Here is a 26,346-nt window from a genome sequence, read left to right on the forward strand (position 1 = left end):
TAATTTTATCTTGATTTACTCACTGGATTTTTTTAAATACTTTGTTTTAAACTTGGTTTTTCATTATAACAGATTATTAGGAAATATTACTACCTATATTTATTTTATTTTGGTATTGGAAGTCGAATGATAAGTTTTAAATTTGTTCTGTTATATATACCTTCTTAAAAATGTTGGTAAATAAAAATATAATAACAATAATAGCATTTTTATTAATTAACACTGTTGTTAAAAAACAAGATTTAATATTATGTTTTTTTTCTTACGTAAATTTTAATTAAATTCAAAGGATAAAAACGTCTTAAGGAATTGAATTAAGTTTACGTATTTTGTTTGCAAGCACAGTGATGCTCTCTCGGTACAGTGAAGCTTTCGAATGCGACTCTCCATCGCTCTCTCTCTCTCTAGCGCCATCTTCCATGCGATTGAGAACCAGATGAAAATTCAAAGAATAATGTAAAAAGAGCACATGATCGTTGGGCCCTGCTGAGGTATATGATGAAAACACATATTGTCTATATGGAGGATGAGGGCAACGCGAAAGAAAAACAGAACTGAGAGCAGAGATCGCTGGGCTTTCGCTTTCTCTCTGGATGCGATTCGATGGATACAGATACAGATGCAGACGGACCGATACAGATACAGATCGGGCACGTTCTCGGATATAGTAGTCTCCGGGTATATCACTTTCAGATACGGATGCTGTGCGCTCCCGTGCGAACGCAGCGGCCAAACAGAGCGGAAGATTCCGCGTTGACGTTGTATCTTTGTATCTGACAGATACTCGAATCTATTTATTATTACTTTCTGCGGCTGGCTTTTTGTATTGTTCCACGTTGTTGCCATTTCGGTGTGTTCTTGTTTTGCTTTATTAAGAATTTCGTGGCTTTTCGACTTTCGCCTGTATATATATATACACAAAATCTCATTATTTTCATATTTTTTTTTTTTGTTTGTCGCTGCACACAACAAATCGGACAAGTTTGAAAATATGGAATGTGCAACGTGGCGTATGCGTGATGCAGCCAAGTAAAAGTGCGTGGAAGTTTTCTTTTTATTTTCAAGTGAAAGTGTTGGTGATGGTGAAAGTGCGAATGGTACAAAATGGACAAAAGGGGACACATTTTCGAATGGCCACACCTGTGCACCTGGCCAAAAAGGCTTTCCCCCCTGGCATGACGTCACACCCATATAGAACTATATACGGATATATATAAATGTATATAAGAAGGAGAAGAGAAGGCAAAAGAACGCTCTGGCAACCGCACAATCATACAGTCAATTTGCGCTGTGTTTTTCGGGGCATTAAAACAAAAGCATTTCACTACGAAATATTTATTATCGTGTGTACCAATGTGGAATGTGTTTATAGTAGCCCCCAAAAGTCCAGAATCGAAATCGTCTTTACTTCCCATCCCACCACATTTTCCAGTGTGTTTGTGTTCCGTTTTCATTTCCCTCCCTAACACCCACCCTCTTTCAAATAGATTTTTGGACACGTGCTAAAAGCTGGGATCCTTCGATCATTCGGAATACCCCCCTTATAAACTGCTTGTCATCTCTGATGGCCCACTCGATAATCCATCAACAAAAACTGCTGGCAGCGGAAATAACAAAAACCAAAATGGATCAGCGGTGTGAAATCAGTTCATTAAAGAAATCGATCGTGTGAGTTTGGACATTACGGTTCTAGCACCTAATATGTAAATAATGTTTTGAGCTGAGTGGTCTTCAGATTGTTAAAGATCATTATTTGTGACTTTAAAAATTTTCAATGGAAAGTTTCGGCTTTTCATTCTTGATGGAAGTTAACCTTCACGGCAAATGAAATACAAAAGTGTATAAGAAAAAACCATAAAAAACCTGTCTAAAGTTTGAAATTCTAGAGTAAACAAAAAGAAACCAGTGGAATACGGTTCACAAAACTGGAAAACTTCGTTTGTTTATCAAAGGGATGCCAGTATCCTAAGGCCAAATATTTTTTCTTAACCCACGTCTTGGGCAATGTATGCCAAATCCAAAAAATATAATATAACAAGTGACACAAATGCGTATTTAATAAACATAAATAATCAAAGTAAACTTCGAACAGTCCTAATAATTTTTTTTGGAAAGGTTTTAAGTAAATAAATACTTTTCAATATACATTGCTTATTCAAAATTAAACATTAAATTGTATTTATTTAAGTTTAAAGAAGCTTTGAAATGCTTAAAGCCACACAAATTTTGAGCAAAAATTGGCAAAACTTACCTAATTTACTAAACAAATGGTATTGAGATAACAGAAATAAAAAAGAAAGAAAGTAAAACAGAAAATCTGAGTGCAAACATTTTTATAAAAAATTTTAAGTCACATGAAATTGTTGGATCCTTATAAACATAGCTAGGCTTGAATTTAAAATCCATTAAATCTTATAAAATATAATACAGTTCCTGTTACTTAGGAAATCGGTAAAGTGCATAAAATAATAGAAATCCTCCCTGGATATTTCTTATATATATTATTTTCTGTTTTTGTTTTTGCTTTTCGAACATATATATGAACTCTTCACGGATCCCCAAAATCAGATTAAAATTCTTTTGAATCCATAATGACACCAACCTTGATCGACTGGCAAACCTTAACCCTGAATCGGATCATATAGTTGCCTCACTTTTGGCACATGTTGTTTGTGTTTTTATCATATCCGGCAATCAATTGGCACGCAATCTCGCACAATTCGCCACTTAATTTCTATTTTTAATAACATTAACAACAAGCGGGAATGGAGGGCGGTGGTGGAGGGCGTGGCGGGGGCGGTCAAAAGCATTCACAACAAATTTGAAATGAATCAAGAGCTTATTTTTGGTGGCGCGTCGAAGCAACAACAGAAATCATATTTTTAAACGTTTGCCAGCGGATTCCCTCCAAGAATTTCGCTTAAGTGTGAAGAGCTTTACAATTTCGGAATACATTATTCGGCCTTTCCAGTCACCTTTCCAAAAAATATATGTTTATATCTAAAAAAAATCCAAAATGCTGTGAAAATACATATAAAGAATTAAAAGCCATCCAATACATACGCAAATTATGTTTGAATCAACTTAATTCCGTTGAATCACAAATTGTTTTTACCAACCGAATATTTCTGGGAAAAACATTTAACATTTTTTTGTAACATAAAATGGGAACTTTATCGTCCTAGAAAAAAAGCTTGATGACAGAAAAGATTGAGTTGGCCTGAACCGAATAAATTTAGTTCGGTAACCAATTAAATCTTGTAATTTTCACAACAGTGTGTTTTAGAAAATAAATATATGTAATTAAGATCAATTGGCTTTTAAAATATAGCATTAAAATAAAAAACTTTTCCTACAACATTAAACTTAACCACAAATATTCACCTAAAATAAGGCCAATTAAAAGCAACAAAATTATACCATCTCATTTAAAACCTAGACATGGTCAACAAAAATTTAAGTTATTATATATAAAACGTAGCTTAAGGCCACAGAAGCTATAGCTGCAATAAAACAACATAGGTTAAAGGTAATTTTCAATTGCCTTTTAACCTGAGAATAAATAAAATAAATAAATAAGACCAATTGTGAGTAAGGATCCAATCATTTTAGTTTTAAATCAAATTTAAATATCACAAATAAATAATAAAGAAGTTCACTTATTATTAATATACACTGATACATAAATGGATTAGTAAAACTAAATATCTGCAAGCTTGATTTAAAATTTCGTATTAAATTATTTAAATAAAAAAAAGCAATAGTCAATACAAAGAATTATAAATGGTCCGAATTATTTTTGAAAATTTTTAAATCAAAGTAGATGGTAGTCATATTTGATAAATAATAAATAATTGTTTAATTTAATATTTTTTAATAAAATTTCATATGTTTATATATAATAAGGAATATTTAAATTTAATATGAAATCTTTGCACTTCCTACGTTTTTAAGTAGTATTTTGACAACTTTATGATACCTAAAAAAAATTAGAAACTCTGCACAGTGGAACAAATTTAATTCGGCAATCTACTCTTTAAAATATAGATTTTTTCATTCAATTTTATTGCCGTGTAACTAATAGATCTTAGAGACCGTCAGTAAGACATTAGACAAATGGTTCTTGAGGTTGCCTTCACCCCCATCAACACCTCCCCCTGTTGACGCCCCTCCACCGCCTCCTGTCAATGTCATTTCGCATATGTGACACAATTCTCTGGGGGAGGGGGGATCAAAAGTGAGCAGTGCTTTTAGAGGGCGATATTGTATCAAGGCACGATCCACAGCGGAACTGCCAGCTATTCCGCCAACCGAACCGATTGTATATTGCATGTAGTATACTTTTATATTCTTTTGATTTTACCCCTGTGCTCTCGCTATCTTTCAGCTATCCATCAACGAGTCTTTAAACCTGGCCAACAGTCGTGGCGAAAATGCCAGTACACCAAAAGCAGGATACAACATACAGCTGACCAAAAATGCGAGCTGTTTATTTAATATAAATATAAGAGAAAAAGCCTTGTACACGGCATAAACCCGCTAGCGAAACACAAACCAGAAGCCCACGAATACGCCCAAATAGCTGGGGGAAGATCATATCGAATGTGGATGCGGACTTGGAGGCGGAACCGGGAGACCACAAGATGATGTTCACACGTGCCCAGGTGCGAAAGCAGAAGACAACCAACTCGAGCAGCCAGCGACCTCGCAGCTCGGGAGGATCGTCCCGTCATGAGGTGATTATCATCGCAAATAACCCATTAGAACTGAATAAATTTGGTACCTATCAGTTACGAAAATTGGTTAAATGATAATACTATCTTATAATATAAAGGCTTTTTCTCCTTTCCTGTACTACCCAGAAAAAAATTCAAAGAATATATTACACCTATATTAATTAATATCATCGCGGTATCTGTGCTGCTCAGCTTGTTTTACATATTTTTTTGTCTATACATTCTCCTTATATAGTTAAAACTATTTAAAAAGATGAACACATTTTATCACCGTTTTTTATACAAAGCCCTAAAATCTTCAAAACATCTCCCATTCCCATCATCAATTCCCACAAATTTGGAAGCAAAATTAAAATGCGCTATTTGCCTAGTCATTTTGAAAACATTAAATAATAATAGGTATATTAACAAATTTATACCATTTAGATGCTGTTCTGCTAAGCTTTTGTTGAACAATTAACGAGAAATAAACTAATGTGTAAACAGAGACTTAAGTGTTTTCCCGGTATTCTATTTACCTTATAGCAGGTGTGTTTCGGTATTTAATAAAAATGAGGTAGTTGAATGTAAAATTGTTTAGCAGGCGTAGCCAAACATTTCCACTTTTAGTTATTTTAAATAAGACTATATTGAACTGGAGCTTCTTATAATAAAATTTACATTTGAAATTATTAAAAAATTTTTTTCTAGTAAACATAAAGTAGTACAACGCGAAAGGTCCTTCCATGGATATATATATATATTTTTTATATTTAATAAATTGTACCACATTATTAAGGTATTCATAATATAAAATGAGTTATAAAAATATTTAATGGTAACGCAACATTACTTAAACATTTTAATTTTAACTTTTTAAAAAATAGACTATATAATGCAGGTATTTTATGTATTTTGCACCCATATTGAAAATCATTTGTTAATAAATATGTTTCATATTTACAGAGTCGCTACAAACAGAGCTCCACCAGCAGCAGTGGTGCAGGCAGTGGTTTGAGTGGCAGCAGTGGTGCCTCCGGTGCCCGAAGGGATCAGTACCGGGACAGGGACCACTATGGAAAGCATTCCTTCGAGCTGCCACGCCAGCACTCCAAGGAGGAGGCATACCATCGGGATCGGGACAGAGATCATGACCGGGAGAGCAGTGCGGGCGGTGCGGAACGGGGCGACAGGGGTGGCATTGGTGGCAATGGTGGTGGCGTCACTGGCGGTGGGGTCTACGTGGACCGAAGGACCCGCCCAAGGAGCATTACCAACCGTCGCGGGGCCATCAAGCACCAGAAGTGAGTTTGAAACATAGTTATATAGAAAGTGTTAGGATTACACACACAATCAATTATATCCTTAGTAATTAAGAACCGAGTAGAAAATTGAAACTGTGATCTTTAAGCCAGCCTAAAGCCTAAGTAGCTATGGCTGCCTATCCCTGTTGATTTAGTTTTAAACTTTAAGCAAGCAGTATGTAAATAAATAAATAAATAAATACACAAAAAAAATTGTAGGTAGAATGTACCAATATAATGGTTAAATGGACCCAACCCGTCAAATTGTTAATTTGAGCAACGTAATAGTTACTCTCCCAACAACAAAATGAACAGAACTTACCATTTTATGGTAAATTTAATATTCAATAGTTACCAAATAAACAATAAAATACAAGTCAACTGTTTTTAATAGTTGGAAACATTTTTTTACAGTTACGTAACTATCCGTATTGGCCAATTGTACATTAAATTTGTTTGTGTGTAATAACATAAATAAGAAAAAATTCTTTGATATGAAGCCGTAGATATATAGATAACTATAAAATGAGCAGCTTATGAGGTCTTTGTTAAACTGAAACTAACCTTTTCTTTAGTTTATAAACAATTAATACTTTTAAGTTTATAACTTTACTGATGAAATGTGTATAGCGACCTCAACATAATTTCTTTTAGAATAGAGTTGTTACTATGTGTACTGTTTTTGACATAATATAATATATATTAACTGTTCTAATTATTATTGTAAATAAGTAAAATTGATATGCTTTAGTTTAAGAACTAAAGCTGCTATTATCTTCAACTAATTTTAACCTATGGTCAAATTACAATGGAATAGCTAGAGATTTAGTGAATATATTTGTTCTTTTAACTTTGAAGAGCACGTCGTTGTTTATAATACTTTCTTTAACTTTACAGAACCCACGACATCAATGGTCATCGTTTTGTGGCGAAATTCTTCCGCCAGCCCACCTTTTGTGCCTTCTGTAATTTGTTCCTTTGGGGATTTGGCAAGCAGGGCTACCAGTGCATAAGTAAGTTGAAACAACTATCTTGAAACTGCAATATCTCTCAAATATAAAACTTATTTTACAGTTTGCCAGACGGTGGTGCATAAAAAGTGCCACGATAAGCTGTTGGGAAAGTGTTCCGGTTCCGTTTTCACCTCTGCCAGTACAATTGTAGGTCCCCAATTATTATTCAAACCTGCCAAACCAATTTCTATGTTTCTGTACTATTTTTTCACCAATTAAGTTACTGCGAGAACGCTTCAAGATTGATATGCCACATCGATTCAAGCCCCACACATTTATGTCCCCCACTTTTTGTGACCATTGCGGATCGTTGATGGGCGGATTTTTTATTCAGGGTCTAAAATGTGAAGGTGAGTTTTTCAGCATCCGTTTTGTATGATATATATTTGTCTATAAGTTTTGGCTATTAAAATAAAAGTAAATCATATATCTCTTATATTTTAAATTATCGTAATATCATTTGTCCTGCCATGAAATGTTATACATTTTAAAATACTTGTATAAAACTTACTTCATGCAAATCTGTTTTAAAATGAAATATTTTAAAAATATATTTAATAATCTAAAAACTTTTGAAAACTATTAAGTTCATGTAATTACTTAACATTTTTAATCATTTATGATTTCTTAGAATTTATACAGACAGTATGATATGCTATTATTTTAAGGTCCTTTATTTTTCTTACCTTATCCTGTTGCGATTTAAACATTGGCTATATTTTCTCGAGCTTTAACCAGGTGGCACCATCTGTGCCAGAGGTAAGCCGCAGAGCTTTTTATTAAAAGCTTTCCCTTTTTTAGTGGTTATAACAACCTCAGAATGTGGGGCTTTTCTTCCCCACCAGAAATGTAACGGTCGAAAATTATAAGGGGTACTAAATGTTACAAATAATGGTAAATCCCTACTGTTTACTGGGTTTTTCTCGGCATAGAATGTATTATTTTCATCGGTGTAAAAATGTATTGAAATAATGTTAGGAAATATCCCTGAATATTTGTATCAGTTTATTTTACATATCAACTTGGAAACTGTAAAATGAAATGTTTCAACAGAGTCCCAGTATGGTAATTAATAATTGTAACCCATTTAACGAAATTCTCCCAAATATAATATTGTTTCTGTGAGAAAATTATTTATTCCGAGCCAACACTGCGTATACGTGATACAGTTGTACCCATTCGAAATTGTAATTTAATAAAATTACTGCTCTGCTGGAGGTGCAATTAAAACGAAACCCACTTAAAATATATGCAAACTCTTTCAATGGTGTCGTAATTTTGTCAACCAAAACGAGAACCATACATTAAGCAGCTGCATGAAATTGTGCAATATTATTTGCTCTTTTTTATTCGGCGAACAAAGGAAAAAATACTTTCACTCGCTGTGTGCGCGATCAAAGCGGAAATAATGCGAAAGCCAGATTAAGCTGAAATCACTGCATATAATAGATAGATAGACAGATAGCCAGACTGCATTAGAAATCAATTTATTGCGACTTTGCCAACAGAAGACATGAGAAAAAGGGAAAAAAACATGGCGTCCCGAACAAGTCGAAAATATCAACGCAGCCAACAAAAAATCCTGTCATGATCAACTGGCACTATACCCATTAATTGGTATAGTTCTGCCAAGTTGGGAACTAAAATTGTATCGACAGTACTATGTTTTGGGGTTATTCATGTAATAATTTCTACATTATTTGCATAGTTTTCATAGTTTTTTTTCATAAGATAAGACACAACATGAATGTATAAAAAGAGTCTAAAGTTTATTGCGGCATATCATAAATTATCATACAGCTAAGCAAACTAGGTACATAGGTACATTATAGAAGAGGGAATGAAATTTCAGTAATCATAGAAAACCCTGTCATTTAAATACCTGTAAAATTACTTTTCTTATAAAAATAGCACGAAATGGGTTCTAAAACGACAATATATTCGTGATATGACACTAAAACTAATCACCCATACACTATTAAAAATAATATGCTTTTTTAAGTGAAAGAGTAATCCCATGGCTAAGCACTTTTGCGAGTGACAGGACAGGAATGCAGTGGCAAAAATATCGCACAGAAATATATATTCCGCCGATCTCCCCCACCCCCTGCACTATAAATCGCAAAGATTAAGTACTGAGGCAGCAGAAAAAACCAAAAAAAAAAAAAAAAGAAGACAGAAGAGCATATTGCAGTTCTATTTCTAGTTGTTTGGCGCTTTCCAAGTTCTTCTTCTTGCCAGCGGGTCTATAAATGTACTTTGCGGAACCGAAAAGCGTCACCATTAGCATCGCATGTACGATTTCGAGTGCTACGGGCACCTCTCATGTGAGATACATCCTACGTGCGGCATTTCTGGCATTTGTTTTCGATTTCCTCGCGTCGGGGGGATGGACAAATTTAGCCAAACATCTTGATAGCAGGTGCTACCAACAGGCAGATTGATGATCGCCCAGGAGGACCTTTAGTCCATGTTGCCGAAAATGTTACCCGATGTTTTTGCGAGTTTTCAATGCTTAATATAAAAATATTTTCCAAATCTTAGGTTAAAAAGGTTAAAACATCTGTCTTTCATTTTGTTATGTTTTTCATAATATTTTATAAAAGGGCACCTTTAACTATAAGTAAAATCGTTCTTACTTCTTTTACTTAAATCTTTAAAAAATAGTTTCTAATTTATTTTTCCCAAATTTTATGGCAACATATTCACTATTCTAATCCAGAGATAATTTGTTGAAATAGACCTCTCACTATTCGTTGTACAAATGAACACTTTGATGTTTGATTACACTTGCCTAATTCGTTTAATTTATGGCTTATATACATTTTAGCGACAATTAATTGGTCACACGTTTAATGACAGCCATCCCACATTTCTAGTTCTCTTTTTCTGTCTATTTCTATCTTGGCTTGATTGAATTCGTTTTTTCTCCGAGTGAATTGAATATACTTGTTTGTAAAAACTTTGCAGTTTTACCTATATATTTAAAGTTTACCTTTAAGGGATAGACTTTTGAACAAAATCTTCTAAAATTTAACGTATTCTTCCTTTTAAAGGAGCCTCTTTTAAACTTTTATTTACGCGAAAAAGTCCTAGCAATTTGTTCAACCTTTTCTGAGCTAAGGTTTTATAAAGGTTTTCATGATGTCTTATGGGGACCATTTTTTTCTGGGATTTCAGTGTTTAAATTTAAAAATCTACATTTTTCCACAGCATTTTTTGGCATATTTCCTCATTGTCTGAATACAAAATAATATTGTAAAAATTCTGTAACGTTGGGTCTTACTTTTTCTGTTACAAACAAGTGGGATACATTTTGCTCATACTTATTTTAGTTAATTGTTCCGCATATTTTATGACAGCCCCGCTCTCTTTTCTCTGCATTTTCTTTTGTATCTCTCAGATATGAGTTTTTGCCTCTCACTCTCTCGTTTTTCGCTTTTACTTTCGCTGTGCAAAAACGATGAACGGCAATTTCAAACACGTCAAAAGTGTTTTTTTGGATGGTTTTTCGAAATTCGAAAAACCGCTCGCCTTCGTGTGAAACTTATGGCACACCATAGAAGTGGGTGTGTGTGTTGAAAATTCTGAGGGGCATATTTCGAAATTGGCAGACACGTAGAGATGATCGAAAGATGAAGAGGAAAATGGTGATCTGGGCCTGTGCCCGTGCCTCAACACGGATACAGATGCAGAGGGCCCGCAAGATACAGATACAAGATAGACACACGGACACAGATACTGTGCCGCCAAGTTAGCCTCTCTCTCACACAGACGGACTTCGAATTTTCCCGTGAAAATCGACGTGTGTGTTTGTGAGTTCAGGAATCGGAATTGAAAATTTTCTGCGCTGCCTTTCACATTTCAGTAGTTTTCGTTAATGCGTTCGCCACGTCGAGTTAGCTCCTTATTTTTTTCTCCTTTCGCGTTGACGGTAAAAACCATAACAATTAAAAAAAAAATATTACACAAAAGAGTATCCATGCAAATGAAACTCACAACGCACCTTGTGTTTTAAGTGGCTAACAAAAATAAAAAAAATATAATTATAAAACGATACAACAAAACTGTCAGCAATTTATGCGTGGAAAATCGCTGAGGGAAATCGCAGACAACGACTCGTGAGCGCTTACGTCATGCGAAAAAATTTATCTCCTACATCGGATTATATATCTATTTCTATATGGCACATGTGGGCAAAGGCGAATGCCAATAATAAACATATATCGAGCGAGAAAAGTCCATTGAAATAATTGAAAAGCCATCGATTCCAGGCTGACCTTCAGCCAATGACAGTTCAATTTCAATTCGCTTCCATTTTCAATAAGTAGAAATCTAGGTTTTGAAGAAATTTTAAATATCAATTGAGGATAAAACATTCCTGGAAACGCTTTGTTTATCAAGTTCACAGAGCAATTTGATTAGCTTTCATTTTTCAAAGAAATTTAAATCACTATCAATCTTTTTTATGACCATTTAGGATGATTCGGCATATTATGCATTCAAAAGAATGCTATAAAAATTCGATTTATACATGGTGGTAAAAAATTAAGAGGTAATTAAAGTATTTTCATTATTTAAAGTAAATATAATCATTAAAGTATTGCCCTTTATTTTTTAAAAAATATTTAAAACCATTTAATAATCTTTGATTCTTTGAATACTCTTCAAATTTGCTAATATTTTAAATTACCACTCTTATTATCAAGCGAATAAACGAAATATATTCTTGAACCCAATATGTACAATATTTATGCCTATTTGCAATATTTAATTGGTACGCGGAAATCTGCAAGAAATTTGGCTGCTTCGATTTAATTTCGATCGGACGGTTCGTTCGATCATGGGGAATTAAACCTTTTGGCCAATTAGGCTATAATTAATGTGACTTCGGTATTGCCAAGTGCTGGCACATTATGACAGCCGTTTTGAAATCTCTAAAAATTGTATAATTAAACTGCGGCAGCGTCGGAGGGCGAAATATATGTATGTAGGTACATTTGTACATTCCTACGGCAGCCCCCAAAAATACATATTTCAAGCAAGCGTTAACCTGTGAAAAATAAACTGAAGTGCCACCGAATTTATGGGTGAATCTCTGCCCGTTCCCAATCTAAATTTATCATCTTGCCCAATTATATGTGGGATTAGCCTTAGCAATTAAATTGAGTTATTGACATCGAGTTGGCTTGGCCGAAAATCGAATTAGAATTGAAAAGTTGGGCAATTGTATCGGTATAATTAGTTCAAGACAAATGACCGAATGGGGAAGTACAGTGGCATCACTGTATTGGAATAATGGAATAGGGAAAATGAATATCGGCATATTGTATTTTAAAAGTCTATATATTTAAAATATCAATAAATAAAATAGAACAAAACATATTAAATTTAGTTTTAGTTTAAACACATTTAAATCAAAGTAGAAAATATTAGTTACGATGATTTAAAAAAAAATTATTATTCAATTCCAACTTTAAAGATTAAATTAAATGGTTTTATTAAATATTTTAATATTTTAAAATAATAAAAATTCAATTGATGAACAACTGTGACAAATATTTCAATTAGAACACGAATTTTCTTTATCAGTGATTCAATAGCACAGTCCATTAATTGTTTGAAGTAGCAATTACATTTTTATTAATTTTTTTAATTTTTTTTTTATCTAGCTTTCCTAATATAACTATAAAATGCAATATGTTGTTACTGAAACTTTCCATTATTTTTTTTTAGCTTAAGTTCTATTAAAAGTCAGTCCCACTGTGCCACTTAGATAAAGATATTTATATGCCCCTTCGAAAACAGCGTAATTACGATTAAAATATGAGAGCCTAAACGAACCGAAGGAAACAATTAAGCTAAAAACAGCGGAAAAGCGCCGGAAAATAAGCAAACAAAAATCGAACGTTTTTGTTCGTGTACTGTGAATTGTTTTATTTTATTTTTTGTGGTGTTTGAGTGACTGCGGCAAGATGCCCCTGTATTCGGATTCGACCAACTATTACTACAGTGGCGGTAGCAGCCAACTGTATTCGCCATACTATAGTTCCGGTTTGGGCCTCAACTTGGGCCTGGGCTCTACGCCCGGATCGAGCTATACGTCCAGCTATAACCGCTCGTATCCGGCTAGCTATATGGTGCCCCTGAGTCCCTCCTCCCCAAGATCTCCGAGTAGCTATACGAGCGGAACTTCCGGCGGAAGTAGCTCCCTCCACGGCCTGGGCTCCAGATATCAACCGAAGTTGACCACAATAACGGAGACGGGCAGGCACAGTGGTCACTCGAGTCTGATGCCCCTCACCAGAATCAATTCACCAAAGTACAGTACTTCGGTCACAACTCCCAGTTACACTTCATCTGGTGCCAGTAGTCGATATATACCAGCCAGACCTATAGCTATCAATACGGCGGATATCGATGTGAGTTCATCGAGATATCGCAGGGGTGTGACCACCAGAACGGAGGAAAGGGAAAAGGAGAAGGAGCCACCAAAGGAGGAAGTTAAGCAAAAGGAAGAGGAGGTTAAACCCTCGCCCAAGGAAGCACCTCCCGAAAACCCAGATCCCAATGCCCAAACTAGACCCAATCGCAGGTCCACCATCAAAAGAAATCGCCCTGTCGTAAGACTCTCCACCATACGAAGACGCAGCAAGGATCGCAGTGCCGAGAGTCCCAAGAAGGAGACCCAAGTAGAGGAACATCAATTCAGGGACTTACCCCCTGCCACAGAACCCAGTTTGAGTTGGCGCCAAAAGTTGGCAGAAGAATTGGCCGCTTTTCCCACCACCAGCAATAAGAAATCACCCGGAGAATTGCTTCGTGAGAGATTCTACATACGAGATGAAAAGGAGGAGGTGCCCAGTTTCAATCAGGCCAGAGTTCAGGAACTTAGTCAGCCACAAACTGCTCAGAAAACACAAATCCAGGAGGTTGAGATCACTTCCAAAAACGAAAAGGAGCTGGAAAAGGAGGGTTCAGATCTGGAGGAAATGCAGGAGACCATTCGACGTCTAAGCCTGGTGCAATGTCCTACATTTCATGACATTTGCGAGGATATTTCATCGGATAAGATCGATGATGATCTGAATGCCGGGGAACTGAGACGTCGGGCCTCCATTATTCAGGAACAAGAACAGGAGATACTGAACAAGCTGCAGAAATCAAATTCCGGAACCTTTCAGTTGATCCATCTGGAGCGAAGATCCAGTCACGATAGCACCACCACAAACGATGAGGATCTCAAGGAGAGATCTAAAAGGCGTTCCAAGAAGAGCAAGAAGATGCGCCACAAGATCACCGCCATTGTGGAGGTGGAAAATGCCCCTCAACTTCCAGTGGATCATATGCCAAGTGTCCTGGAATTGAACGAGGAGTCCCTATTGGTGCAGCCATTGGTGTCCCTTTCCGGTTCCGGTTCCAGTTCCACCCCAAGTCCCAGTCCCAAGCCAAAGTTCACCGTGAATGTGGAGACCGTGGAGGAGCACCATCAGATACACAAGGTCTTCAAGTTGCCGAAGAAAAAGACAGTGCCCAAGGATCAAAAGGAGGAGGAATCGTCGTCGTCCTCTCTGCCCGAAGGATTCATGAAGGCAGCCCCGAAAACGGCCAAGACATCGCCTCTGAAGAAGGCCCAAAAACAGCAACACGTGAGTGAAGCACAGATTTTCACCTTTGATGAGGCAGCTATACAGCAAAATAACCAGGCAAGCAAACAGGAGGTACAACAACCCAAAACTGAGGCCAAAGTTGAGGGCGTAGCAACGCCCAAACCCATTCGAAAGGCCATCCAAAAATCAGAGAGCGGTGAGGACTTTTGGTCGCAAATAGGTTCCAGGGAAACGCTGTACATGACCAATCGCAAAAAGGTCTTCAACGAGCGACAGGAGCAGCTTTTGGAAGAGGAAGTCCCGAAGTCCCCGACAACGCCCAAGGAAACAAAGACAGATATAAAGACACCAACGACGCCCAAACTCAAGTCGGAACTTCTTATCGAGCTGAAGACAACACCCTCGATAGTGACAACAGGGGGTAAAACACCCATTCAAAAGGTATCTTCAGTACCACTAACTCCAACGAAAGTGAAGACTAACCAAGTGGAAGTACAGAAAGCAGAATCAAACATACCAAAACAATCAACATCTGAAATAGACTCTTCAACAACTATCTCAGCCAAGACAACCACCGGTGATATTAAATCAAAGTCAACAGCAACTACAATTCCTAAAAAAGACCTACCAAAACTAATAACAACAGAGGAGGCTAACTCAATAATAGCAACCAAGCCAACAGCTGCGACACCAACAAAAGATTCACCAAAAACACCACAAATTAAAGTGAAAATATCGCCAAAATCAACAACCCCACAATCAAAGCCTGATACACCAACCAAGGAATCGGCTTTAACAGCGCAAATCATAGTGGAGAAACCAACAAAATCTTCACCAATTAAAGCAGCAACAGCAATAAAGGATTTAACAACAACGAGAATAAATGAATCACCAACAACTCCAATCAAAGATTCAACAACAACACCAATCAAGGATTTACCAGCAACACCAATCAAGGATTCACCAACAACACCACAAATAAAAGTCGAAACACCAACAAAAGATTCTCCTACAAGAAAGGTTATTACACCAACAACACCACAACCTAAGGCAGCTGCATCAATAATACCACCAAAAGTTGATACACCAGCAATACCACAAATCAAAGCAGCAACACCACAAACAAAGGTTGACACACCAGCAACACCCCAAGTCAAAGCAGCAACACCACAAACAAAGGTTGACACACCAGCAACACAACAAATCAAAACAGCAACACCACAAACAAAAGCTGACGCACCAGGAACACCACAAAAAACACCACAAGCCAAACCAGCGCCAGATGAAGCCAAGTCAACACCAGCAACACCAAAGACAGCAACAAGTGTTGCTGCTGCAGGAAAAACAATATCACCCAAGGGGGCCAAGCAATCTGGCAACGCCTTAGCCATGACAACAGCAACAGCAACACCAACAGCAACAGCAGCAACAGGCAAATCAAAATTGAACGAAACAGCAGGGCCAAAAATAAATAGCGGGCAGCCGGCCAAGTCACCTGAACAACAACAGGCAACGGCAGCCGCGGTTGAAACGAAAATAAATAAAACAACGCACAAGGAACAACAGCAGCAGCAGCAGCAACAGCAACAGCAGCAATTGCCCGACACGGCAGCAACATTGGTGCCACAAACGGAAACCAAAACGAAATTGACGGAAGCCGCTGAGCCAACGGGCAAGTCAAAGGTGCAATCACCGAAAACGACAAAGCCAAAAAGTGCCGGCAAAACAAATGTTGGCAAAAAGAAAGCTGCAACAGCAACGCCAGCGGCAACAGCAGCGCCAGCAGCAGCAACAGCAACAGAAACTGTAACAGCTTTGTCTGAGAGCAATGTGACCCCAATCAATGCCGATCAATTTATAACGCTGGCCCCCACAAAGGCGGCCAAAACATCGCCGAGCAAGCAACAAGCATTGCAAGTGCAACAGCAACATGAGCAGCACCAGGAGCAGCAGCAGCAACAGGCCACAAATGCGTCATCGCCGGCGGCAACAGGCGATGCAACCACAACGCCCACAACGATAACAATTGGTGTTGCTGCTGTTAATGTTGCTACTTCTGATGTTGCTGCTGCTGCTGCTGATGCTGCTGCTGCTGTTACCTCGCTCAGCAGCAACAACAGCTGCGGCGAAGGCGTCGGCAATAATTTATCAAAGTTTGCAACAGTATCGAATTTGGCACAGTGTCTGCGAGACGTTGATGCCGAGCTAGAGGACTATATACCCTCGTCGGCGGAAAATAGCCAAGACGACGACGACGAGAGCAACAGCGACGACGACGACGGCAGCAACATCAGTTCCTCCGATTATTCCAGTGTTGACGGTTGTTTGAATCTAAGCGCCAGCATGAAGAAGAAGCAGCGCAAGGAGAAGAAGAAGCAAAAGGCGAAAGCCGCCGCCGCTGATGCAAAACGCTTCGATCCGCACAAGAAGATCAAAATCGATACGACGAACAAGTGTTATGTGAAGGAGGAGGCGCCGCGCTATCCACTGGTGGCCACACCGCGTCCCCTGTGGAAGCGGGAGAAGATCGTCTACTCGGATGAGAATACGGACGATGAGAGTGGCAGCGAGGAGGGCAGCGGTGGCTCCTTGGACGAGGACAGCGATGACGAGAGCGGCGGCGAGGAGTGCAGCTCCTCCAGCAGCAGCGGCAGCTCCGAGGATCTCGAGGTGGCCACCAAGGGTGGCAGTTCGGCGGCCACAACGGTGGTCGACTCACCCAGTTCCGCCGGCTCGACTGCCGGCACTCTGGGCGTCACCGGCGGGGGAGGTGGTGGTGGTGGTGGCGCCTCCACCTCCAGCTCGCCCTCCATCATCCGGATGAGCACCTGCAGCAACGATTCCGGATTCGAAGGCGGCACCGCGCCCTCCAGTCCCAAGAAGATGTTAGGTAAGGCCTCCGATTCCCGATATTCGATTCGCGAAAAAAACAGCGGACAGATCAGTAAATACACAGAGAAAAATCACAGCAATAAGTGCCATCAAAATGTTACAAGGGTTTGTTTTCAGTCATTAGCGGGACTATTAAATGTTAGTCTCTTTAAGCCGGTAACTTACTATTTCTTTTAATAAACAATTTTTAAAAGTCTTTGTTTAAGCTAATAAAAATTTAAGAAATGGCTTAAAACCTGTTTTTTAAGAACCGTAATCGGTTTTCTCAAGTGTAACTTTTGTAAGCCATTTCTTTACAATTTATTTTTAAAGTATCCATATTATTAAACTTTACATTTAAAAAATGGTTATGAACCTGTTTTGAAAAATATTTTTGACAAAAAAGTTAAAATTTGAAAAATAATCTATTAATATGTCAATTAACAATTGTTTCTTGCTTTTTTCTAAACTTACTATTTTTATAAAGTTATATAAATTGGTATTCCACATTCTTACCCCAAATTAAATTAAATTAAATTTCGTTCTTCATATTTATAACTTTTGAGAAGTAGTTTGTTTTCAAGAACCTAACATATAAAATATTTTAAAAAAATGTTAAATAGAAAAAATGTGAAATTTAAAGTAGACAACATTATTGCGAGTTCTTAATCAGAAATACTTAAATATCTGCTACAAAAATTTCGAATTAAAAATGTCTTACCTTTAGATAGATTAAAATGTATTTTTACATTACAAACTAATTAAATCTCTTTGATGAAAATATATTTCTAGTCTTTGAAAGTAATTAAGATGACTTATTGCTGCAATTTCTTTCGGTGTACATCTAAGCATATCCCCTTCCCTTTTCCCCGCTGGTCACTTGAGTGCGCGGCACGTGTCCGGATCAAAAAAGAGCTTTCGATTTACTGTCTACGCCAGGCATTTCGGAATGCTTTCGTTTTCACAAAACACCGATCTATAGATATGAGATATAATATACAGATAGCAGCAGCCGCAGGCATGCAAACAATTCTGGGGTAAAATAGAGACACAAAGAAATACGTAAACAAAGTCATAACGATCAATAGCTAGTATATCATCCGGGGAAAACGATGGCCCGTCTATAAGAATGTTTTCTCGGCCAGTCGATGGCATAGTAATGCATCCGAACTCAAAGTGCTAACTAGGAAGTGAAAATACTCGAAATTATTTTCTCTGAGCAATGAAACTGGTTCAACGACCTGCAGCTGGAAAAATGATGTGAGTTATTGGGCAATTGTGTGATAAAGATACATTTTTTCTATTTTTTGGGACACTTCTGGACTACTAAAGTTTGTGATTTTTATTGGCATTTTTTAATAAGCGAATATAATAGTGTGTTTTGAAATTCTTTCTACTATGTTCTATTATAATATGGTTTGATTTCTTTATCTTTCCCCTGAATGAATTTCTTTTTCTATTAAGAAAGAATTATTCTTTGAAATATTATTTTTTTATCTACTCTTCTCTGGATTTTTCTTTTTGCTTAAACTATTTTAATGTTTTTTTCTGTTTCTAATTACCTTAAGTGGCTCAGGTTCGGTAAAACTGGATTTTTTATTTTTTACCTGCGCTCTCTTTCTCTTAAAACACTGTGTTTCATTTAAATGAATTTATTTGTAACTGCCGAAAATATTATTTTTCTAAAATACTATGTGTTACTTATTTTTAGAGCCATTTCCTTCTTTTAATTGCTAGAAAAATCGCATAAAAAGTGGTAGTTTAGTACCCTCTACATTGTTTATGGCATTATTTATTAGCTTTGTTACTCATTCTGTGCAGTAGTGAATATGGCAAATCGACTTCCTATTTCTATCGCTCGATTCGTGTTTTATGTAATTTTTCACCGAGAAATGTATCGTTGCTTACTGTTCCGCGGTGGCGTTTCCTTGATGTTTGTGCGAGAATTTGCTAGAGATCCGCTGCCAGAAGCCGCAGAAAAAAGTAGAAAGAGAAAGAATCGACAAGTTGGCATTTTACTTTTAGCCAAAACAACAAATGAAAACAAATTGTTTAGGTCATCGTCGTGTCTGTCTGAGCAGAGAGAAAGCTTTCGCATGCGAGACTGTGGAATATATGTACATATATTCAGATATATCTGCACAGATACTATACGTATCTAGACATTCCCCTGCAGTTGATTTAACCATAGAAAACAACGCAGTTATGGGCTATACAGATACAAATATACAGTCAATTCCCAGATTATATAAATTCCCTAGAAGAGCGCGAAATTGCAATTGTTTTGTGTTTCCCTGCCACACTGCGTATACGTGATATCCGGGCATCCGCCTCAATTTGTTGGAAATTCAATCAAAGTGGGCAGCAACAATTGCGGATTCGCATTGTTTATGCGAGCAGAACCTCCTACCCAAAATAATCAACGGAAATTCATGTCATTAAAACTGTGCACTGAGAACAATTATCAGTTGTACTTCAAGTAGGGTTTTTAAACTAAGGAAACTGCCAAATTCTTCAGATTCCTCCGTATCTTTTAAAGAAATTATGCAAGTTATTTGTAGTCGTCGTCAAGCCTTGAAATCAGGTTTAAAACTGTTGTATTTAGATTTTTTTTAAGAAATAATTGACAACGAAAAGTTAAAAATGAAAGCCTATGTAAAAATATATTATAAATAAAGTGTCCGATGACTTTGTTATATCTATCTGTACAAATTTTAATGTATTCTTCATATTAAACAACGCCTTGAGAAAATAAATATAATAAAATATATTTCAAACATAATAATGACATATCATTAAAATAATTTCATTATTTATGATTTTGTTATTTCCTATAATCTATAGTTTCTCTGTTTAGAACGACTTTATCTACTTTTTAATTAATCCAATAAACATAATATCATTTTTTACCAATAAAAATTGGAAAATATGTGGACGTAGGAAAATATGTGAAAAGCTATTTAAGACTCAAATTTTCCGCGTTTCTTGACTAAACATTTTTTTATATAATACCACAATAAAGAATACAATTTTCACTTGAACTTGATTTTATAAAAAATATTTCTAACCAATCATAGAAACATGAAAATCGAATATTTCAAATATGGATTTCACATATTCGACGTCTAAGTCACCAAACATGATTGATTCTAAAAATCAATCTTTATTATCTACTAGTCTATAAGCTCTTAAGATTGCACATGTCGAGTAAATTCCAAAAATAGGTGCATTTCTTAACACATTAGTTACCAAATTTCCAATTAGAAAACATTTTCCTCGAGTCGAAAAGCGTGCAGCCAATAAATCGCAACAGAAGATTGGGTAACCCTCGCAGCCTGCCGCAACAAGAAATTTAATAATAATTTGTTTGCAATTAATTCCCCTCCAATGCGATGCCATGCGTGGGCATCCCATCCACATTTTCGCCGACATCCACGTCCACATCGAAAATCGAATCGCAACACGCGAACCAGAATGTGACGTGAATTGTCACAAGAAATGCGAGCGGCTCACGGCCAATTTATGCGGTGTCAATCAGAAACTCATCGTCGAGGCACTCAACCACGTGAAGCGAGGTAAAAACCAGACAAAATGCACAAATCACAGTCGGAATGGCTGCGATGGAGGCCAAATAATATTCATAATTTGTGCCTCGAATGTATGGGTCTGATTTTGCTCGAACAAAATTTAGAATGTGTTGATTAAAATGACTGGAAACCAGGAAATACTTTGGGGAACTCTTTCTTTTAGATACACATGTTTCACGAAATAAAGATCTGTGAAATATCCCAGATAATTTTTTGCTTGGGAGTCAATTTAATAAATATATGTTCATGGAAAAAAAAATAATAATCAAAACCAGGAAATAGTCTAGAAAGTCTGAAATGCATATTTTAACGAAAGAAAAAGCTCTGAAATATCATATGATATATAACATATTTGGAAATCCTTCAAATGACGAGTGTCTTTTCATTGAATATAGAAAAATCTTTGAAATATTGTATCATATATCAAATTATATTTGGAAATCCTTAAACTTATTACGTACTTTTTCATTAAATTCGTTCGGTTATTTAGAATGCGAGTAAAATATTTCTTTGTCCAATAATTTTGTAGGTTCTAAAAGGTTTAAGTTTAGACTATTTTATGCTACAAGTTTTTTTCATATAATAATAATAAATTAATCAAGTCATCGCAACATTTAATTCCCTGAACATTCTGTGAGCAAAATCAGTCCCAAATAATTAATGATATAAATAAAGATCTAAGAAAGGTCTATGTGCAAGACCCGGACTAATATTCTCGAACAATTAGGAGCCCGAGAAGCCCGTGACTCACCCAGTACACCGCCCAGTTTGAATCCAGCCTATAAAATCGAGGCCAGCGAAGAACACGATGGTATGCCGAACATAAATGTTATAAGCCCCACATATATAGACCTAAATTGCTCTCAAGTGACCATCGGAAACTGCTCATGAACAAACATAATCTATAATTTTACTCTTCTAATATAGATATTCCCAAAGAGTTTAACTAACTTTATCTATATTTCATGACTTTCTCCCTCTTTCTCCAACTGTTTAAATATCTTGCTGTCTCGATCGCACAGAAACATCATATACATATTCACAATTCCAAAAATCCGGACGTTTCACTGCGCCAGCAACAGTAATACCTAGATTTAAGAATTATTCGGTAGATGATTTCCACTTTCTGGCCGTTCTTGGCAAGGGAAGTTTTGGCAAGGTGAGTTTCGAGTGTTTTTAACGAATTTTTATTGGAAATTTAAAATATTTAATTTATCGTGAACAGGTTCTGCTGGCTGAGCTGCGTGATACCACGTACTACTATGCCATAAAGTGCCTTAAAAAGGACGTTGTCCTGGAGGACGACGATGTGGACTCGACGCTAATTGAACGCAAGGTCCTGGCTCTGGGCACCAAACATCCCTATCTGTGTCATCTATTCTGCACCTTTCAGACGGAGGTAAGTTTTTAAGAATAAACAATATACATTGTATAATTATTTATATCAATATAACAATTTTAAGAATTTACACAATCTAATATATTGTCACATAATTAAAGTTGTATTCTGTAATATTTATCGAAAAATGATATTCATTTTAAAAATACATTTATTTTATTAATAATATTTTATTTAAAAACAATATAAAACTAAATATCACTAAAATATATAGATTGTTACGTGCTAAAAATTGAGTTTACATTTAATTACATTACATTTTTACATTATATTAGTGTGAAATCCTAATAAAAATAAAAAGCACCACTTATTGTTTAAACTTAAAGGAATATACATGAAACAGAATTCATTCACATGCACTGAAAGAAATTGAATGTAATAATCAAGTAGAAATTATTTTAAAAACAAATAGCATAATTTTTTTAATAAAATTTATTTTTATTGATTACATTTCCATTTAATACTATTTTTTTAATGCGCTTCAAATGTGTTAAAGAATCCAAGACTTTGACTAGGGTAACCATAGGTCAATGACCCCTTAATTAAAAATATTATCAATTTATTTATAATGTTCTATGTTATATGGAAGAGTAAATCCACCAGTCCAGTCGGAATACTAAATATTTTCTAAAAAAAAATATTTAATCTCCAGGTGTTTTTACCTTCAGAACAAACGCAAGGTGTTATATGCGCACTTTGCACCATTTCAGTTCTCATTGAGCGGCAATCCTCAGGTGGGGGTCACCACTCGGAGGTGTGTCCGCTCCCTTGATCGATATTTATCATATAGAACAGTCGATCAGCTGGCTATTTATAGCCGGAGGAAAGGTAAAACGTGCTATTATTAGATCACTGGGGTCTGGCCATCGATTGGGGCACACGACGTCGATCGGACATCATGTAGATCAGGGTGCCTGTCTGTCCGCTTCTTAGTTTTGTTTTTTTTTTTGTGTTCTCTCAATCCGAAATTTGCATCTGCATCTGCTGCTGCAAATGCAACTGCAACTGCAACGTCTTGCATTGACACCGATTAGAAGGTATTTTAATTATTTATGACTTTGGGGGACGATCTCTCAATCGCAATTTCAATTTCAATCTCTCGCTATAAGTCTCTCGTCTATTCTCGAACTAAAGAATCGCTCGTTATATTTTCTATTTCGCCTATATCCTGCAGAGCCACTTGTTCTTCGTGATGGAGTATCTGAATGGCGGTGATCTCATGTTCCACATCCAGGAGAGCGGACGCTTTTCCGAGGAGCGGGCCAGATTCTATGGCGCCGAAATAATCTCGGGCCTCAAGTTCCTGCACAAAAAGGGCATTATCTACAGGTAAGCTTAGTCCGATCTTTATGTTTTATTGCTTGCTATATGTTAATCATTTTCTGTTACCATTTAGGGATCTCAAACTGGATAATGTCCTGCTGGACTACGAGGGACATGTTCGAATTGCCGACTTTGGCATGTGCAAATTGCAAATCTATTTGGACAAGACGGCCGATAGCTTTTGCGGCACACCCGATTATATGGCGCCCGAAATCATTAAGGTAAAGATCCGAAAATATTTTTTAATTAGTTAACAATGCAAAAATATATTTAAAATGTCTAACATTTACTAGAAAAAATTACCAAAAAAAAACAATTTTACAAAAAATACCTAAAATGTATATGATGTTTAAAAATCATTTGTAATATTGTTTTTTTTTTTGTGTGAGGAGTACAAATGTTCTCTTCATATTGGATAATATCGAAATGATTTTCTAAGCAATCTTTTTATTATAATTTTTAATTTATAATACAAAATTATATTAAAAATTCCAAATATATATTTTCTATATTGGAATGGACCCAACTGATATTTAATTTTTATATTTTCCAGGGTGAAAAGTACAATCAGAATGTGGATTGGTGGTCGTTTGGTGTGCTGCTCTACGAAATGCTGATCGGACAGTCACCATTCAGTGGCTGCGATGAGGACGAGCTCTTCTGGTCCATTTGCAACGAAATTCCATGGTTCCCAGTCTATATATCCGCCGAGGCCACCGGAATACTCAAGGGGGTGAGAAAAAAACAATATATTATATATACTATACCGTACAAGATAATATTATATTTTAACTTTTAAAAATAGTTGCTGGAGAAGGACTACACGAAGCGTATTGGTTCACAATATAGTCCAGCTGGTGATATAGCTGATCATATCTTTTTCCGCCCGATCGACTGGGGATTACTGGAAAAGCGGCAAATAGAACCGCCCTTTAAGCCCCAAGTGGTAGGTGTTTAGTCGCTTTTTGTCCCCACTGCTGTTAATAACTTTAAATATTTGTCCCTAAAGAAACACCCCCTGGATACGCAATATTTCGATCGCGTCTTTACCAGGGAAAGGGTGCGACTCACCCCCATCGATAAGGAGATCCTGGCCTCCATGGATCAGAAGCAGTTCCACGGCTTCACCTACACGAATCCTCACATCACCCTGGACTAAAGCCTAATTAATATCCTAATTAATTATTTAGAGCAACAGTATTTGTATATGTAAATATTTATTATGGAACAAAAAAAAAATGAACATAAGGATTAACGACCAAAGAATTTGAAAAAGGAAACCGGAACCTTAATACCCCTTAGTTAAGCCATGAAACCCATTTAAATTTTGAGCGTAATTCTAGTCAGTTAGCTATACTTTTATGTCTAAGTCTAATTGTACAGATATCCCTCCTCATATTTACCTATATATACCTACGCATATAAATCTTTTTTTTTGAAAATTATTTGTTCTTAAATATAGTGTTTAAGCAAAGGTCTACGTCTATGAGAAATAAAAAACTAAAAAATTTAAACAATAGGCTTGTATGGAAATGGTGAATAAAATACAATGTGTCAATCAGATAGGATTGTGATTAAGCTACCGTTAGCTGTATTTCCCGTGAGTGTAAATACGTACAGTGCGTTTCGGAAGACTAAGTCTGGTCTAAATACGTATATCGGTTTTTCGAACTTACCTCATTGGTTTATTATAACACTTAGAGAAATATCGCCCATTCGGTATATATTTAAATATGTGTGGTATTTATATTTTTTGAAATACTGGACTAAACAAAATGGGCATTATTTCTTTGGGCCCGTTTTTTTATATTTTTCATTTCAATGGTATAACAATGGGACAAATTTAACGTGTTTATATTAATTTTTTAATGAATTTATTAAATAATTAATTTCTCAAACTTAAGAATGGCATATATTGGAGCATTTGGTTTTTTTAAATGCCTATCGTTATAATATTTTATTTAAATAATGTAAAATACTATGTAACGTTATAATAAAACGTTTTTGGATTTCTTGATACATTTATAGTGGTAAACTTAAAAATCATCAGTCAATTTGCTGATAGGTAAACAGATCCAATTATTGAATAAACAATTTTTGGATTCTGCTTTTGCCACTTACATCCATGGCACGCACTGTACCGGCGTTTAACCGGACTGTCCATATGCAAATGTGGAGCAGTGAGAGTGATTAGCGGCGCGTTTGTCAACTGCAAAACAGAGTGAAAATTCTGATCCGCGCTTTTCCACCTTGCTAATCTGCATAGAGAGTTGGCTCTTTTTTGTCCAATGCGGGTGTCTGTTGTCTTAATGCTAATGAGCCGCAGATGTGTGTGTTTTTAGTCGTTTTTGTTTGTTTGTTTGGGTCACCAGTGGCAGCGAGAGTGGACGGGTTATGTTTTAATGGCCAGTGTAATGTCCCAACTCGCGGCCCGTGAACCAGTTTGCTGTCAATTCACAAAAAGGCATTCAAAGAATTATTCTTCGTTACTCTGGCATAAATCAGCCAACAGGCCAACACACTC

General features: G+C 36.4%; 1 protein-coding gene across 6 annotated transcripts; it reads left to right on the forward strand.

Moving 5' to 3' along the window:
• The first annotated feature begins 725 nt into the window (after window positions 1-725).
• On the forward strand, window positions 726-25,339 carry LOC119558382 (putative protein kinase C delta type homolog). Of its 6 annotated transcripts, none has more exons than XM_037871907.1 (15): window positions 726-850; window positions 4,388-4,736; window positions 5,682-6,019; window positions 6,917-7,032; window positions 7,094-7,179; window positions 7,253-7,382; window positions 20,987-21,088; window positions 21,828-21,911; window positions 22,123-22,259; window positions 22,326-22,499; window positions 23,674-23,828; window positions 23,896-24,043; window positions 24,376-24,555; window positions 24,628-24,768; window positions 24,832-25,339. In XM_037871907.1, exons 2-15 carry the CDS (start codon window positions 4,644-4,646, stop codon window positions 24,979-24,981), a joined length of 2,034 nt encoding a protein of 677 aa, XP_037727835.1. In that variant the 5' UTR covers window positions 726-850; window positions 4,388-4,643; the 3' UTR covers window positions 24,982-25,339. The 6 variants fall into 6 exon arrangements, with proteins under 6 accessions (XP_037727835.1, XP_037727834.1, XP_037727838.1 ...); XM_037871906.1 differs by lacking the exon at window positions 726-850 and adding an exon at window positions 1,523-1,668; XM_037871910.1 differs by lacking the exon at window positions 726-850 and adding an exon at window positions 1,529-1,668 and having other exon boundaries at window positions 22,213-22,259.
• Window positions 25,340-26,346: the final 1,007 nt, after the last annotated feature.

Source organism: Drosophila subpulchrella, chromosome X (genome assembly GCF_014743375.2).
Source record: "Drosophila subpulchrella strain 33 F10 #4 breed RU33 chromosome X, RU_Dsub_v1.1 Primary Assembly, whole genome shotgun sequence".
Lineage (NCBI taxonomy): Eukaryota > Metazoa > Arthropoda > Insecta > Diptera > Drosophilidae > Drosophila > Drosophila subpulchrella.